This window comes from Theropithecus gelada, chromosome 11 (assembly GCF_003255815.1).
Source record: "Theropithecus gelada isolate Dixy chromosome 11, Tgel_1.0, whole genome shotgun sequence".
Lineage (NCBI taxonomy): Eukaryota > Metazoa > Chordata > Mammalia > Primates > Cercopithecidae > Theropithecus > Theropithecus gelada.
Genome location: NC_037679.1, coordinates 95,286,247 through 95,302,652, shown reverse-complemented (window position 1 = coordinate 95,302,652; position 16,406 = coordinate 95,286,247). Strand labels below are relative to the sequence as shown.

Below are 16,406 nucleotides of genomic sequence, written 5' to 3'. Positions count from 1 at the left end.
CTCCGGCTCCCACGCCTCTTTGCATGACCCTGTCGTGTCCCCTTCTTTTATGATGGGGCACCCCCTTGGAAGGCGTCTGTGGAAGTGGAAGCTGCAGAAAGCCTGTGGGAGCTTCTAGCGGGAGCTGGTCTCGTGCTGCTGCTCTGAGCCGCCAGCTCTGCTTTGCCTCAGGCTCCCCACGTGGCCTGGGCAGCTCCTGTGTGGTCCCGTGCCCTGCATGCATTGGTCTGGCCACTGTGTCCTGGCCTCCTGGAGAAGGGGTGAAAAACATGAACTTACAGAGCTTTGGGTTCCATGTGGAAGCACGTGAGTCAGATGTGGGAGGCTCCTGGACCCACCTGCCCTCTTGGTAGGTCCTTTGTGTGCTATAAATAGCGAAAAACAAAACAAAGCCCTTCAAGTATGGATGCTCTTCTCACTTGACGTGCAGTGCCGAGGGAGAGAAGATAGGGAAGGGTTGAGTGGCCAGAGAACCACCATTGTGACCAATTTCCATTCTCTTTCTTAGGGAACATTAAGCAAAATCCCAATACACAGAGCCTCTCACAGACAGGTAAGAGAGTTGCCCTCAGAGGGCCCAGAGCTGATCTGAGCCACTTCCGAGCTTAACCCTGGGACTGAAACCCAAGGCTCAGGGTGAAGCTCCCAAGGCCCTTCGTGTGTTTGCTCTCAGGGACAGAGCTGAAGACCATCAACGATTTTCTCTTCCAGAGCCAGATTGACAACATCAACCTGTTCAAGGTAGAGGTTTCCACCTTTCCACATTCCACATCCAGTTTCCTTCCTGTTACCACTGTGGGTAGAGTACTATGTTAAGACTATAGAAGGAAGAAAAAGCAAAACATAGACATGTAATAACCCTTAACCCGCAGCATGCCTGCGAGACAAAAGTCATCTTCCTTTAGGGTGAGGGCGACAGGGATGGGTGAGAAAGAGACTTCTTGGTGCCTCATAGAACAGATAGAGACTCCAGGTCCTCGCCGCCTCACTCCGTCCTCTGGCACAGTCTCTCAGGCTTATGGACAGGAGCAGGACATTGATTTGTTCTGTGCAACTCATCACGTCTTCCCACTTGGACCTTGGGTCTGTTTGCAGCCTCAGACCTCTGCTCACTCCAGGTCTGCATACCCGGCACTCCCCACATGGAACATGGCCACTGCCGCCTGAACCCCAACTTTGTAACTCAGATCAGCAACAGTGACTGTCCCCGGGTACAGGGTTCTGCTTGTGTTCTAGGCGGCATGCCATGTGCTGTGGCTCTGAGCTAGGATATCCTTTTGCCCCAGCAAGGAAAGCAAACAGGCCCAGGGAGGTGACTTCAAGAGGGTGGCGAGCACAGTCGTCCCCCAAGTGAGCCAATAGCACACGGCAGAGACAGCGTCCAGACCTGGCTACATTGAGTCGGGGCCCCGCATTCATCCCATCCTGCCTGCGTTTTTTTTCTTAAAACCAGCTTTCCCCCTGAATTACCCATTTGGGTCACTGTCACTGCCACCATCCCTGCCAGACAGGCTGGATCCAGGTCATCCTTGATGCCTTTCTTCCCTTGTCTCCCACATGCCTATGATAGCCGCCAGGCCCGACAGCCCTCAGACAGTCCTGCCATCCCTGCGCTTCTCCCACAGCTGGGACATGGATGCAGGCGCTCCTTCCTCGCCATTCCTCTGCCCCTCTTGCTTTCCTTCTCCTCTCCTTCCCATGGGTCTCATCACCCACCATCAAGGGAATCCTCATCGAAGGATGTCGCTCTTTTTAGAAACCAGTTTAAAGGCTCCAAACTCCCCTCTCTGCATCCCCAGCTGAGATCTGGCACCAAACCACACATACTGGATGCACCGACTTGGTGGCTTTGCTCATAGAAGTTCCTTTTTTTAACTCTGTCACCTGGAAGGAAAGCCAAGGGGACCTAGATTGTACTGAGCACTCTTAGACTTGAGAAACACTTTTGGAAAGAGGGTCTCCCCCTTCCGAAAGGAGGAGGCCACTGCATTGTGGGCAGGGGCAGTAGAGGAGGGGGTGGCCTCGGAGAGGGGATGACAGGGTTGCTGGCAGGGAGGCTCCGGGTGCCTCAGAAGGTAGCACTGCATTGTGCTGCCTGGGTGGTAAAAGTGGTGTGTGTTTTTTTTGTTTTGTTTTGTTTTGAAGAGTACAGCTTGCTCAGTTTGCACACATGCCTACAGCTGGGCTTGGTTTTTGCAGGTGCAGCGATACTGTGAGAAGAGCATGATCAGCAGAAAGGTAACTGCTCACGTCTTACGGTCCTGAACGTGACCCAACTGTGCCCCGACCCCCCGCCCTTGCCATGCTTTCCTCCCCTGCCCTCAGGGAACTCCAGAGTCCCCTTCATCTCCACCCTCCTTGGTGCAGTGGGCCTTGCTGGGGTGGTGGGATGTGTGCTGCAGGCGTCTTGGGCCTGGCAGAGCCTCCGATCCGCCCAGCCTCTCTTTCACGGCTGTTCCTCGTTCCTCTCCGCTGCTCACTCTCATTCCACCCAGCTCTTTGGATTCACAGAACGGTATGGAGCAGTGCTCTCATCCCGGGAGCAGCCCAAACTGGCTGGGTTTCAGCAATTCCTGCAGAGCCTGCAGCCCAGGACGACTGAAGGTAAGGCAGTGGGGTGGGCAAGCAGAGCCAGCTGCAAGCCTGGCCAAGGACGTCGGTTCCTTGCGTGTGGACCTGACCGCAAGGAAGCCTCCTCCCCGTTCTGCTCTGTGCAGCTCCTGCAGCCCCCGCAGACGAGAGTCAGGCTAGCGCCCCGCGACCAGCTTCCCCACTGATGCACATCGAAGGCTTCCTGGCAGCTCTCACTACAGCCAACCAGGACGGCAGGGTCATCCTGAGCCGCCAAGGTAATCAGGTGCTTCTTGGCCAGGTTCAGTTCCCAGGAAGGAGCCAAGCTGAGCCAGGGAGCCGCAGTGTGAAAGGATTCTTTCCTTCCGTCCTGGGAACTTCCGGGTTAGGAGGAAGCAGTGCAGTGGGCACTGGCCTGCTGTGACCTGGGCAAGCAGTGGAGGCGGACAGGAGGAGATCGAGGGGCTGGGATGGGAGTCCTCTCGGACAAGGGTCCTAGGGAAGCTTGCATTGTGGGGCAGATGGGCTTTGGTTTGGGTCATGGTTTTGTCATCTATGAGCTTTGTGATTTGGACTGTTTTCTTTCTCAACTTCAGTTTCCTTGTATGAAAATGGAGAGGATAGGCCGGGCGCGGTGGCTCACGCCTGTAATCCCAGCACTTTGGGAGGCCAAGGTGGGCGGATCACGAGGTTAGGAGATTGAGACCATCCTGGCTAACACAGCGAAACCCCGTCTCTACTAAAAATACAAAAAATTAGCCGGACACCTGTAGTCCCAGCTACTTGGGAGGCAGAGGCAGGAAAATCATTTGAACCCAGGAGACAGAGGTTGCAGGGAGCCAAGATTGCACCACTGCACTCCAGCCTGGACAACAAATTGAGACCCCATCTCAAAAAAAGAAAATGGAGAGGATAGTATGGTCCACCTCTGTGGACTGGTTGTCCTAGAGATTAAATGGTGTTTAAAGAGAAAGCACTAGCACTTGTGCCTCAGATCTGGACTTACCTGGGGACCCCCTTTGCTGGGACAGTAGAAGTGTCTGTTGGCTTGCACTCACCTCCCCACCGATCTGTTTTTCCAGGCAGCCTCAGTCAGAGCACCCTTAAGTTTTTGCTCCTGAATCCAGCTGTGCACTTTGCCCAAGTGGTGAAGGAGTGCCGGGCAGTGGTCATTGCAGGGGGGACCATGCAGCCGGTAAGGACGCCTTTCCCAGCCCCTTGTGCCCCATGTGTTGGGATGAGATGGGGGCTTTGGAGAGATGCATTTTCAGTCCTGTTCTCTCCTGGGGCCCCAAGCCAGAAAGGGTCAGCTCGAGCAGGCCCAGTGGTGTCCACTGGGTGACACTGCTATTCTGTCTCACTGCTGTGCCTTTTAGGCTGGAGGGACAGCAGGGACTCCTCTGCTGCTCCATTCTCTAGTGCCAGGTTCACATGTCTCCCAGAGAAAGCTGTTCTGTGGTTTGAAACTCAAAGCAAAAAAATTAGGATTCCACTTTTAAAAGGTTCATTTTGATGTATATGAATATAATAGTCTTTGTAGGCATAATTTTTACTTATGTGCATACCTATTTTAAAAACAAAAGTGCGGCTCCCTCCACGTGCTATCACTGGAACTCGCTCTTTTCACTCAGCAGTAGAGGGTCATAAACCTGTCTCCTTGTCAGCAAGCATGCGTGTATTTCAGTATCGGAGCTGTGCTGGATTCCAGTTACACAGATACATAGCATTTCATGTGGGTGCTCCTGTTTCACTAGGTGTGCAGGTTATTTGCAGTTTTCTGTTTTGAGCATGATTGGGATGAATATAACGGCATCTCTGCACAGTGGTGACTCCTACCTAGGAAAGAGCCTCCTGGACGAAAAGCTGCTGGGAATCCTGAAGCAGTGCTTCCCAGCCCCAGCTGCCTTAGCTTTTGATTTTTATATTTTTGTATGTATAGATTCATAGTTCTATTCATTCAGCATACTAAAGTTGTTCATAGTCATTATTGTTTCTGACATTCACGTTGTCTCAGCTGATGTGACAGCCCCTTCCTGCTAGCTCAGGTCCTCGCCGTGGCCCAGTCAGTCTTGCCTCCAGCACAGCAGAATGTCCTGGGTTCACCATGGGTGTCCTTGCCCCCACACTGGATTCATTTCTCCAAGCCGCCCTGGTTTCTTGTAATGGGGAATGACGTTTGGAAATCAAGCTGTGGGTGCTAGGGGTTTGTCATACTCCTGGGACATTTCAGTAGACAGATGTAGGAAATGTTTTCAGAATGAATCCATGCTGGTATTTCTTTTTTTTCCTTTTTTTTTTTTTTTTTTTTGAGACGGAGTCTTGCTCTGTCTCCCAGGCTGGAGTGCAGTGGCCCGATCACAGCTCTCTGCAACCTCTGCCTCCTGGGTTCAAGCGATTCTCGTGTCTCAACCTCCTGAGTAGCTGGGATTACAGGCATGTGCCACCACACCCAGCTAATTTTTGTATTTTAGTAGAGATGGGGTCTTACCATGTTGGCCAGGCTGGTCTCGAACTCAGGTGATCCGCCAGCCTTGGCATCCCAAAGAGTTGGGATTACAGGCATGAGCCACCACGCCTGGCGCATGTTGGTATTTCTAAGTAAAAATCAAAGCATTTGTTTACTTGAGCTTATATTGTACCTCTTTTTCTCTTAAGCCTGAACATTTGTGGTACATTAACATACTTATCTGCTCTATCCTATAATACACTTAAAAGTTTTGAAATCATAATACCAATATTACTTCTAACAATAAATGTGATTGAAATTGCCTTTCCTCTTTGCCCTTAACAGTCTGACCCACTAAGGATGTCTGGTCACTAGGCTCTAAAGTCGTGGAGCCAGGCTTCTCTCCGTGTGCTTCTATTGTCCGTTTCATAGCAAGCTAGGCAGTTTTTGTTTCATTTTCTTTTCAATTTTAGAATATGCTTTTTTCTTTTCTGACTTGTAGTTTTTAAATATGTAAATATTTGTATGGTTCAAAAGTCAAAGCTGATATAAAAAGATCTATTCAGGAAAGCCTCACTCTCGTCCTTCTCCAGCCCATTCCCCACCCCTACAGGGAGTCAGTTTTGCTAGCCTGTCCTTGCAGTCTTTCTTTTTCCCCCAAATAAGCAAAAATGTGTCTTCATTTTTCCCTTTCCTGTTTTATTTACATAGAAGGCATCTTAGTCAGTTGTCCCAGCCATTGCTCCTCTAGTGGGCTGCGTGGTTCTCCGTCTGGCAGATGTAGGGAGCTCATTCAACCAGTACTCTCTGGAGAGGCAGGTGCACGGTTACAGGGAAAGGCCTGGGGCACATGCTGTTTGGTATTTGTGGCTGTATATTTTCAGTAAACTCTTAAATATGGGATCCTGGGTTTAAAAGTATAAATACATTTAATTTGTTAACTATTGTGAAATTCCCCTTCATAAGAATTGGACATTCTGTATCCCACCAGTAACGTCTAGGAATGCCTGTTTCTCTTTTGGATTGGTTACTTCTGGATTTTTGCCCGTCTAACAGGTGAAAACCTGGAGATTCTTATTCAGTAGTTTGAGCTGGGACCTGGCCACCTATATTTTTGAAAATTTTCACTATAATTTTGCTGCATAGCCAGGGTTGAGACTGACTGTGCCAGATTTGCTGGATTTCCTTTGCTGTTCCTGCACGTAGTTTAAATGAGGCTGTCAGCACTGGGTATCAGTCACCATTTTTCTTTTTGTTAGTTTGCCGTCAGCCTTTTCTTTGACCTCTTCTTTCAGTGTGTGTGTACTTGCTGTCTCTTAGCCCAGACTTCTCGCTTCCTTTCTGCCGGGCCTCTGAGGGGCCACGAGGCCGTGACGCTGTGGCCTTGGTCTGCAGGTGTCTGACTTCCGGCAGCAGCTGCTGGCCTGTGCCGGGGTGGAAGCTGAACGCGTGGTGGAGTTTTCCTGTGGTGAGGAGCCATGCCCAGGGTGGGGCAGGCTAGAGGTCAGGTTCTGGCTCCTGTTTTCTGCGTGTAACCTCTTACTGCAACAAGGCACAGGGGCGGTGGAGACCCCGGGATGGGAGCCTTGCCCTTTGTGCGCTCGCCCAGGCTCTCCTGCTCTGCTCCCTGCTGCCTGCTGCCCAGTGTGACTGGTGATGGTGGGTGGGTGAGCGCTGTCAGTCGCTGCTCCTGTGCTGGAAGATGGGGCGGGGAAATGCCCTTTCTGCACTGTGTCTCAGCACCCCTGCATCTCCAGTTTTCGGCCCCTCCCTGGCTCTTACCAGGTCACGTGATCCCTCCAGACAATATCCTGCCCCTTGTCATCTGCAGCGGGATCTCCAACCAGCCACTGGAATTCACGTTCCAGAAAAGAGAGCTGCCTCAGATGGTCAGTCCCAGCCAGCTCGCCGTGCCACAGCCTGGGCTCAGGCAGCAAAGGGTTTTCCGGGGCAGGGGCACTCTGGCCCACCCTGAGTGTTTTCAGGTGTTGGGGAAATTGCATGGGGCTAGGGGGGGAGGAGGGCACCCACTATAGAGCCTCACAGAATGAGCGGCATCGATCTAGATGCTTATGGAGGAAGGTCTGAGCTTCCCCGCCCCTCACCCCTTAGGCTGCGAAGTACATATTCTTAAAACCTCCAGGCATGCCCTGAGGATGCCTCACGCAGAGGAAAGCTGCTGGTTCCCTTTGGCTCTCTTGCCCTTTGGTTATATCTGCTCCTGCCGGTGGCAGGGATGCGGGGCTTGGGGGGCATCTCCTGGGGCGTGCAGCCCCTGATTGTCATTGCGGTGCCCATCAGGACCCTGGAGTGAAGACGGGAGGACTCAGTGCCAGGGCAGTAGGAAGGCCCCCAGGGACACTAGTGCTGTGACGTGTGTCAGAAAGGCGCAGTCCGTAGCAGTGGCTGGGTGTGTTTGGTGGGAGGCGGCACCTACCACCCTGCGGTTCCCACCCAGGGGAGCCAAGTCCTCTTCCTTGGTGTAGTCCTGCCGTGGGTCTCTCCTCAGTTTTAGGTCTCAGGTTAAGATGGTTTGTGGGTGACTGAGACGTGGCTCCATGGGGGCTTCCTCTCTTCCGTTGTTAGATGGACGAGGCGGGTCGCATCCTCTGTAACCTGTGCAGTGTGGTTCCTGGAGGGGTGGTCTGTTTCTTCCCCTCCTACGAGTACCTGCGCCAGGTCCATGCCCACTGGGAGAAGGGTGGCCTGCTGGGCCGCCTGGCTGCCAGGAAGAAGGTGAGTGGCCTGTCCGCCGGCCCTCCCACTCCTGAGGACGGTGCCACTGAGTCCTCGTGGGAGCCCTTGTGCTCATCGAGTCAGGACAGGCTTCTGGCTCCTCATCCCCGCTGCTCCCAGTCCCTGATTGCAGAGGATTTCCCCAAAGCCCCTGGCTGTGAGGTTCTCAGTCCCCTGGCCAGAAAACAAGGCCACCAACAGAACCGAGACCTGGCACCCTGAACCTGTCTCTGGGAGATGTCCTCTGTCTTTCTCAGATATTCCAGGAACCTAAGAGTGCGCACCAGGTGGAGCAGGTGCTGCTGGCGTATTCCAGGTGCATTCAGGTGCGGGCGTTAATGCTGAGCTTGGGTCTGAGACTGTGTGGGGGTGGCAGCTGGAAACGTGGGTGACATCCAAGCTTTGGCTCGGGAACTCAGCATCTGGGTGTCTCCCGCAGGCCTGTGGCCAGGAGAGAGGCCGGGTGACGGGGGCCCTTCTCCTCTCTGTTGTTGGAGGAAAGATGAGTGAAGGGATCAACTTCTCTGACAACCTAGGCCGGTAAGTAGTGGTTCTGCTCCTGTCCTGGACTATGATACCTGGCCGGCCCTCACTCCCAGCAGCTGGGCCCCTGCCTGTGTCTGCTGCCATTAGAGCCCACAACTGGGCTGCAACTGCTCAGACCAGCCAGCTGGAGGGAGGGGCTCAGCAGCTCTGGGTTTGGCCCTGGGAGAGCAGGTGGAAAATCAGGCTGGCCACTGCGGTATCAGTACCCAATCCATTGGCCTGGATGGGATCTCTCAGCTGAACAAGCCCTCTCCAGGCGGTAGGTACAGAGCAGGGAGGGTCAAAGCTTTGATCACAGTCGGAGAGGGCTGAGGAAGGGGTAGAACGGAGCAGCTGGTGAGATGTGGGTGATGACCCGGGAGGTCCTGACACCCACCCGCCCTGGGCTCCTGCCTCTCTCCAGGTGTGTGGTGATGGTGGGCATGCCCTTCCCCAACATCAGGTCTCCAGAGCTGCAGGAGAAGATGGCCTACTTGGATCAAACCCTCGTGAGTGACCCCAGTGTCGCAGAGCGGGAGAGGAGAGTGGGCGGTGGGTGGGAGTGGCGTCGCCCTTAGGGCTGATACAGCCTGGCCTTCCCCACTGTGCTGGCGTCTCCTGCCCCCTCCGGAGGCTTGGATGCCCCTCCACACCCTCTTGATCTTCTCTGTGATGTCACCTGGGCCCGTGCTGCTGGCGTTGGCCACGAAGCCTCCTGGTCTGGCTCCAAAGCCTGGCAGGGTCTCTTCCCAGGGAGAGCTGCAGGCAGGAAACAGTCCTGATGAGTCATCCCCTCCACCCCCAGCCCAGAGCCCCAGGCCAGGCGCCCCCAGGGAAGAATCTGGTGGAGAACCTGTGCATGAAGGCCGTCAACCAGTCCATAGGTGAGCCCGGCTGCCTCCGACTGGGTGGACAGATGGGAGCTGGAGAAGGGGAGAACAGGAAAGGGGGGTTGCCTGCTCTGTCTCCTAAATAAGTCTGAGGAAGGGGAGGGGACGCCATGGGAATGTGCTGTGGGGAGGCAGGTGTTACTCGGAGCCGCAGCCTCTGTTCCTGTGCAGGCAGGGCCATCAGGCACCAGAAGGATTTTGCCAGCATAGTGCTCCTGGACCAGCGATACGCCCGGCCCCCTGTCCTGGCCAAGCTGCCGGCCTGGATCCGAGCCCGTGTGGAGGTTAAAGCTACCTTTGGCCCTGCCATTGCTGCTGTGCAGAAGGTCAGTCCCACCTTTTTCTTTCTGAGAGCCTCCCCACCCCGAGATCTCATTTCTCACTGCCTTCTGTCTGCCCAGTTTCACCGGGAGAAGTCGGCCTCTTCCTGATGGGCAGCCACACCACCGCCTGGCGCCGCGCCCTTCCTTTGCCCTGCCTGCTGGAGACAGTATTTGTCGTGGGCCTGGTCTACAGGGATCCTGTTACAAGGGTGAAACCCGGGAGGAGAGTGTGGAGTCCAGAGCGCTGCCAGCGCCCAGGCACAGGCATTAACCCTGTAGGAGAAAATGGGGGAATCCTGAAGAAACAGTGGGTCCTGGCTGGCCTTGGGGCATTCCAGGGCAGCTCCCCTCCTGGCACAGAATCTTCCTTTCCATCCTGCATGGCTGAGAGCCAGGCTTCCTGCCTGGTCTCCACAGGAGGCTGTGGCGACTGTGGCATCCACTGTGGCATCTCCATCCTGCCCACCTTCTTAAGAGTTGAGATAGAGCAGGCCTGTTTGCCTCTGCCGTTTCTAGCCAAGGTTAACTGCCCTGGACTGCTCATCCTCTGGTCTCAATTTAAAATGATCCCATGGCCGCAGGGCTCCTGCCCAGGGCTTGTCACCTGCCCCTCCTTCCTGAGTCACACCTGCAGCCCTGCTCCCTAACCCGTCCCACAGCCCTGCCTGGATTTGTGTCTCCCTGGCTTCGCACCAGTTCCTCCAAGTCCGTGGCACCTCCTTCCCTCTCAACCACTTAAACAAACTCCAAGACACCTTCTACCCCACACCATCAATTATGCCAAGGGCCATTAGGCTCTCAACTTGACTATAGAGACCCCGTGTCATCACGGAGACCTTTTTTCCTGTGGGAAAATATCCCTCCCACCTGCAACAGCTGCCCCTGCTGACTGCGCCTGTCTTCTCCCTCTGACCCCAGAGAAAGGGGCCGTGGCCAGCTGGCATCTTCTGCCGCCACTAGGGACCAACGGGGGCCAGAGGAGAGTCACTGATGCCCAGATGTGTGCATCCTGCACAGCTACACGTCCTTAATTAAAAGTGTACTGTTGGTTTCTGCTGAGTTTTTAATTGATTTGTGCTGCCTTTTTCTCTGGAAGCCTCTTTAGGGAATCGAAGAGCGCACTGCTGCAGGGGCTGGGTGGAGCCATCCCCGGACGAAGCACAGGCAGACAGAAGCCCCCGCCCCAGCCTCGTGGCCTCAAGCCAGCCTCCCACTCCTTGAAGGTGGTCCCCACACAGACCTGGGCCAGTTCCATCCCCGCCCCTTCCAGGGCAGCAGGGCTGAGGAGCCCATTCTGGCTGTGTCCACGTCCGGGCCACGGCCAGAGTCTGGGTTTAGGGGAGGAAGGCATGGCACATCCCCCTCGGATTTCCAGTTGTCCTCTTCTTCCTCTGTCTGTGGCTGCTGGGGGTTGGCAGAGATGGTTTGTCGTCTGACATAGGGGCTCTCTCCTCCCAGCCCCTCACCAGCCCCAGTGGTGAAAAGGCTGGAGGGCAAAGGCTGAGTGAGGGTGGTCTGTGGGGAGCGCTGGTTCCCCCATGCCCCAGAGACTTAAACACAGGAAGAAAAAGGCAAGAGGGGATTAATGATGCCCCAGCCTACGGCAGACAGCAGCCCTGCCTCCCACGCGTGCATCTCAGAACCAGCTTGTTGAGATCCCACATCAGCTCCCTACTTTGGCTTATGGTTCTCACTGCAACAGGAAGGTCACAGAGGGGGGTGTGGGGTTCAGTCACATTCAACCCCCAGCTCCATGTTCCTGCCCCTATAGTGTTTTTGTTTATTAGACCCTCTTTTCTCTTTGGTTTAAGAATGAGGGCCCCGGGGCCAGACTTGTCCAGGCTCCCTCTCCCATAGAGGTGGGCATTCCAGGGCTCTACCGTTTGAAAACCACTATTTTATGAGCCCAGTAGAACACGAAATGAGAACTATTAAAAAAAAATAAGGGATTTTTGACAACAGCCCCACAGAAAATCCACCAGGGGTCCAGAAATGAGACTGAGGTGGCCTCAGAAAGCTGCTCCCACCTGAAGAGGGTGCTGCTGCTGTCATTCTGCCCGGCGCCTTGGACTGCGGTGGCCAGGGCCTGGGGCGGGGATGAGGGTGCACTGACCAGCACCACAGCAGCTCGGGGAGATTGGGGTGCTGTTAGCGTGCCATCTTATAAGTCAGAAATGGAAATGGGAGAAAGTGTGGGGTGCCTAGGGAAGGAGGTGGCTGAGCAGGGAGCTTGGCTCCCGTCCTAGCACCCAGCTCACTTGGCTTGAGAGGCTTGAGCCTGTTGCCAGGGGCAGAGTGGGTGATGCCGGGGCCCAGGCTGGCACCATACATGAGGTTGTCCGCCAGGCAGGTCAAGTAGGTAGGATGGCATATTGACCTTGGGCACTTGGCCCAGGTCTGGCATGTAGTAGTGGTTCTCTGGGACGGGACCTGCAGGATTAGGTGGGGACATGTGAGAGATGACAGGGACCTACAGGAGCAGCTAGTGAGGCCTCAGGTGCACCCTGCACAGCTGTGGTGGCATAAGGGGTTCAATAGAGCCTCTCCTGGAGAACAGTCTGACAGGCCTTCCAGCTCCTGCACCTGCCTCCATCCCTGCCCCCTCCCTCTCCACCTGCTGCTCCAGCTGCTCTTATTGATGGACAAGGGACACTGAACAGTTTCTCCTCCATCTCTGCCCCCAGCATCACATGGGTCTTTGTTACAGCACCAGCCAATCGGTCCAGGAAGAAAGACTTCTTGTATCTCCAGGGGCGACGTGGAAGTCAGGCAAGCCGGCATCTGCTGTCCCGAGACCATGTTCCTGACCTACCTCTCCCGCGTCGTCAGGGACACTGTGCAGTGAGGGGTCCCAGGCCACCAAGCCAAGCCACGCCGCTCACCTTCTGGCTCCCGCCTCTGTACTGCACCTGAGTGTGATGTCCTGGGACCCCATTAAGTCAGGCTGGGTCTTGCACCCACATGCCGCGACTCCATTTTCTGCCATACAGGATCTCTGTGGTGTTGACGAGCAGTGTGGAGACCTGGGGAGACCCCCGAGCCCCTCCTCCCCGTCATCCTCAGGCTCCAGCTTAGTGCTCACACACAGGAAAGGACTTCAGCTTCTGAGAGGGCCGGGTGGCTGAGGGATGGTGGATTTTGGAGTCAGACCAGCAGCTGACCTACAAGCTACTGGGGAGGAGGAAGCAGGGAGCACCCACTCCTGACCCAGATTCACTGCTGCTTCCCTCGCCTCTGCCATAAACCCAAAGAAGCAGATCCTGAACCTGGGCTCTTGCCTTCACCTTTATTCTCTCCACTCTGGGGCAATTAAGAATGATTTGCTAATTACGCAGGCAGCCGATCCAGTGCTGTGTCACCTTGGGGGCCACCAGATGCCAATCAGTAGAGAGGATGGGAGAGAAGGATGGAAGAAGTGAGGACAAGGGGCAAGGAGGAAGGTCTGTCCACCTGTCTCTTCGGTGCAGGAGGTTTCCAAACAGGAGCATGTCTAAGGGGGGGAGGTTCTAAGTTGGTCACATCCCCACAGAAAATGAAAAGCCCACATGCTTGTCCATTACCGCAGGATGGGGGCAAGTGGAGGGGGAGCGGTGTCAGTGCTCCCACCTTACTCCAGTCATCACTGACTCCTCCCTTTCCTTCGTTCTCATTCCCAGTCTGTCACCATGTCCTGTCGTCTTGTCTCACCCAACCCTCTCTGCCTGCAAGTCCCGACTGCAGCCTCATCCCTGTCACCTCCTGACGACAGGTGGTGACAGAAGAGGAGCCTGCACAGTGAAGCAGCAGGGACTCCAGGTCTTCCAACAATGAGGGATGGGGCTGGGTGGGGGTGACTTGGACCAGGAGAGGGACCTGAGTCAGGCAGTCATACTTCACGCTGGGGTACCCCACGTGAGGCACAGCCTGGGCTCCAGGGAAGGAGACCAAGCCTCACTTCAGGTTGTTTATGGCCAAACACGGGACCTGTGTACCTCACAACCCTTGGGACCTTTGCAGGAAACAGCAAACACCGTTCACTCATTTGAGTTAGGTAAACACTGAAAAGTCACTAGAGCCCAAGGACTGTGCGGGGTCAGTGCTGCTGATACAACAGGCCGCAGCCCTCCCACTCGGCTCCCTCAACGGCCTCTCTGCGCTCCAGCCACACTGGCCTCCTTTCAGGTCCTCCACCTCAGCTCATGGGCTTCCTTCTTTCTGGAATGTTCTTCCTGACCTACCCACTCACCCTCAGATTTTACCACAAGTGCTATTTCCTTACATCCGCCTTCCCTGATCCCTGAGACCAAGCCAGGCTCCCCATGACGAGCCTCGCCACACCTCATCTCCCCTCCACAGAGGCGGTAATAACCCACAGAACCCAGGGCCAAGATCCCTGGCTTTGAACCCTGGCTCTGCCACTTGGCCAGATCTCTTTCTACGCCTCAGTTTCCTCATCTATAAAATGGGTAACAGCAGTGCCTGCTCATAAAATGTGGCAAGGGTTAAATGAGTTAATGCAGTCAGATCAATGGTGGAGCACGCTCCATGATAAATGAAGATTAGTGATTGCAGAATACTGTAAATAGGCCTTATCACAACTGTAATTACATAACTGATCATTAGTTGGTTATGCAGGTCTGTCTCTCCTGCTAGAGGGTATACACCAGTTGGACAGGGACGCTGCCTTGTTCATCACTGCATCTATAGTGACTGCACACTGCCTTGCACACAGGTACTGTTGGGTACATATTTTCTGACTGCAGGAAACAGTGCAGGACGAACCCCTCCCCCCCAGCACCCTCACACCCCCCCACCCTCGTGGGAAGAGGAGCGTGATTGGGAGGCCAGAACCACCACAGGAAATCCGGAGGCTAGGTGGAGCGGAAGTGGGTGAGCTCTCCGGCTGTCAGGAGCGAAAGCTTCCAAGCCGGGCTTTCCCCTTGTCCCCTCCCACCCAGGGAAGCCGGCTGGGTCCTCCAGGACCAGGAATCCCCAAAGGGGCTGCTCCCAGAGGTTGCGTCTCAGGGACTGGAGAGAGGACTGCCCAGTACAGGGGGTGGCCCTCTGATCAGGTGGGGGTGGGTGGCAGCAGAGCGTTTGATGGGAGGCCAGGAGCTCATAGGAGATGGGATTCCGCTGATGCCTGCTAAATGAATGAGGGAGGGAGATGGCAAGACCAGGGACTGGGGAATTGGTACTAAGGTGCTTGGTACCTGCCAGGCACCCTGTCCATACGTGATCTCAGTTCAGCTCTCCAACTTGGAAACACAAGAAAGGAGCGCTGGCTGCAGAGGAAAACAGGCTGGAAACGGGGATACATGGGCAGGGTGGTGGTGGTGCGAGAACTACCCGAATCACCTGCAAAAGGTGCCCAGGTTGGAAAAGCAAATGTGCACACATTTGTTCCTCCTCCTTTAACCCTGAGGAAGTTGAGGCCTGTGTTCAAGACAGACTGGGCAGTGGCTAGTGACTCTAGGTACAGGAGTGTCCAGGTGCTGCTCACCCAGGCTAGAGCTTAGGGAGCCAGAAGGAAGGAGGTGCATGTGGGGGTGCAGGAAGGAGGGACAAATCCTCAAATTGCAAGGTGAGGGCAGAATCTCTTTACATTGGGTTGAATTAGATTCCTCCCCCCAATGCCACTAAAGCAGGAATCACACTGCAGATGGTACTGATTTGACTGACAAGAGACATGCCCAGCAGAATATTAAGGGACCAGGCCCTATAATTAGGACTAATCATAGCCTGTTGCTTGAAAAGGGTATGAAGGACATTCATCAGGCCTGGCACTGTGCCGTAGGCCTGCTCTCCTGGGCACTACAGTGGGGCCCTCCATTGCAACGGAGGTGTGGGTGGGCCTGGGTGAGTGTGGCAGGAAATGCCTAGGAGGCTCTACTTGACCTTAAAGGGCTGGGAGACCTTGGGTAAGTTGCCTTCTCTGAATTTCTGGTCTTTTCCATTTTCCGTTCTCCAGGCTGAGAACTGCACTCTGACACATGGTTATTCCCAATAATAATAATAATGTGTGTATCATGCATAATGCACTGCACCTCTTCACCATGCTGGCGCCTACTCCTCTGCTCCCCCTGCTGGCTTCCTCAGCCCCTTCTTCTACCCTGATGGTTCTCTCCTAGCCTCCTCAGGCCAGCACTCCCCATGATGTGAGATGTCCGTCCTCCTTCCTCTTCAACTTTTTCTCCAGCAGTGAGTTCCTCCTCCTAACTCAGGCTTCCAGGAAGGATATCCTCTGCTTCTCAGACCTGAACCTGCCTCGAATACTCATGAGGGTCCAGGAGCTACTCCTCACCTCCCACTTCTCTTCCCTCCTGTCAGATAACCAAGGCACGGCCAACTGATCCTTCACCATCTGAGGAACCCAACCGTGTGAGACCACCCACCCCTTTCAAGAATGTTCCTCCCCTCCCCTTCTTCTTTGTATTTATACTGATGGTAATTTGCTGGCCATCTTAACTCAGTCCTGCACCCCAGCTCTCCCACCTGTAAGATCTCCTCCTGTAAGATGAGGAGGAGGATAAAGATGTAACATACTTTCTGTACACATTTTAAGATGAATTCCTTGTTAGTTACCACATCTGAGGGTATCTGTGTGTGTTTACTGTACTACCCATGTGAAAAGATTGTACAGACACGAATCTAAGCAAGGAAGTAGCAAGTCCATTCAAGCAGTAAGAGACTGATTGGTGGTTAATTCATTCTGTCTGCAAACATCTACTGATCATCTATTCAGTGCAGACCATGATCACAACAAAGATGAATAAGACACTATGCAACAGCCAGGGAAACAGCCTCAAAAACAGTTAAACTCGAATCCAGCCATGAGTACAATGCTAAGGAGGGACAGATCCCTTCTGGGGTTAGGGAAGTCAGGAAAGGCCTCTTAGCAGAATGTGTGCCTCTCCACCAGGCCCAGGGAGAAGG

At 54.5% G+C, this 16,406-nt stretch overlaps 1 protein-coding gene across 6 annotated transcripts in view; it reads left to right on the top strand.

Annotated features, from left to right (window-relative positions):
* Positions 1–10,550, top strand: part of DDX11 (DEAD/H-box helicase 11) — a 32,197-nt gene extending 21,647 nt beyond the window's left edge. For 2 of the 6 annotated variants that reach the window (XM_025402565.1, XM_025402567.1), the window contains exons 13-27: positions 509–553; positions 674–741; positions 2,200–2,238; positions 2,496–2,604; positions 2,718–2,849; positions 3,654–3,766; positions 6,413–6,485; positions 6,803–6,906; positions 7,604–7,753; positions 8,011–8,079; positions 8,193–8,293; positions 8,703–8,787; positions 9,084–9,162; positions 9,340–9,494; positions 9,570–10,550. In XM_025402565.1, the coding sequence (XP_025258350.1) occupies positions 509–553; positions 674–741; positions 2,200–2,238; positions 2,496–2,604; positions 2,718–2,849; positions 3,654–3,766; positions 6,413–6,485; positions 6,803–6,906; positions 7,604–7,753; positions 8,011–8,079; positions 8,193–8,293; positions 8,703–8,787; positions 9,084–9,162; positions 9,340–9,494; positions 9,570–9,599 (1,352 nt within the window). In that variant the 3' untranslated portion in view covers positions 9,600–10,550. Of the gene's footprint in view, positions 1–508; positions 554–673; positions 742–2,199; positions 2,239–2,495; positions 2,605–2,717; positions 2,850–3,653; positions 3,767–6,412; positions 6,486–6,802; positions 6,907–7,603; positions 7,754–8,010; positions 8,105–8,192; positions 8,294–8,702; positions 8,788–9,083; positions 9,163–9,339 lie in introns of all 6 variants that reach the window. The other 4 variants (XR_003121818.1, XM_025402566.1, XM_025402568.1 and 1 more) reach the window with 4 other exon arrangements.
* Positions 10,551–16,406: the final 5,856 nt, after the last annotated feature.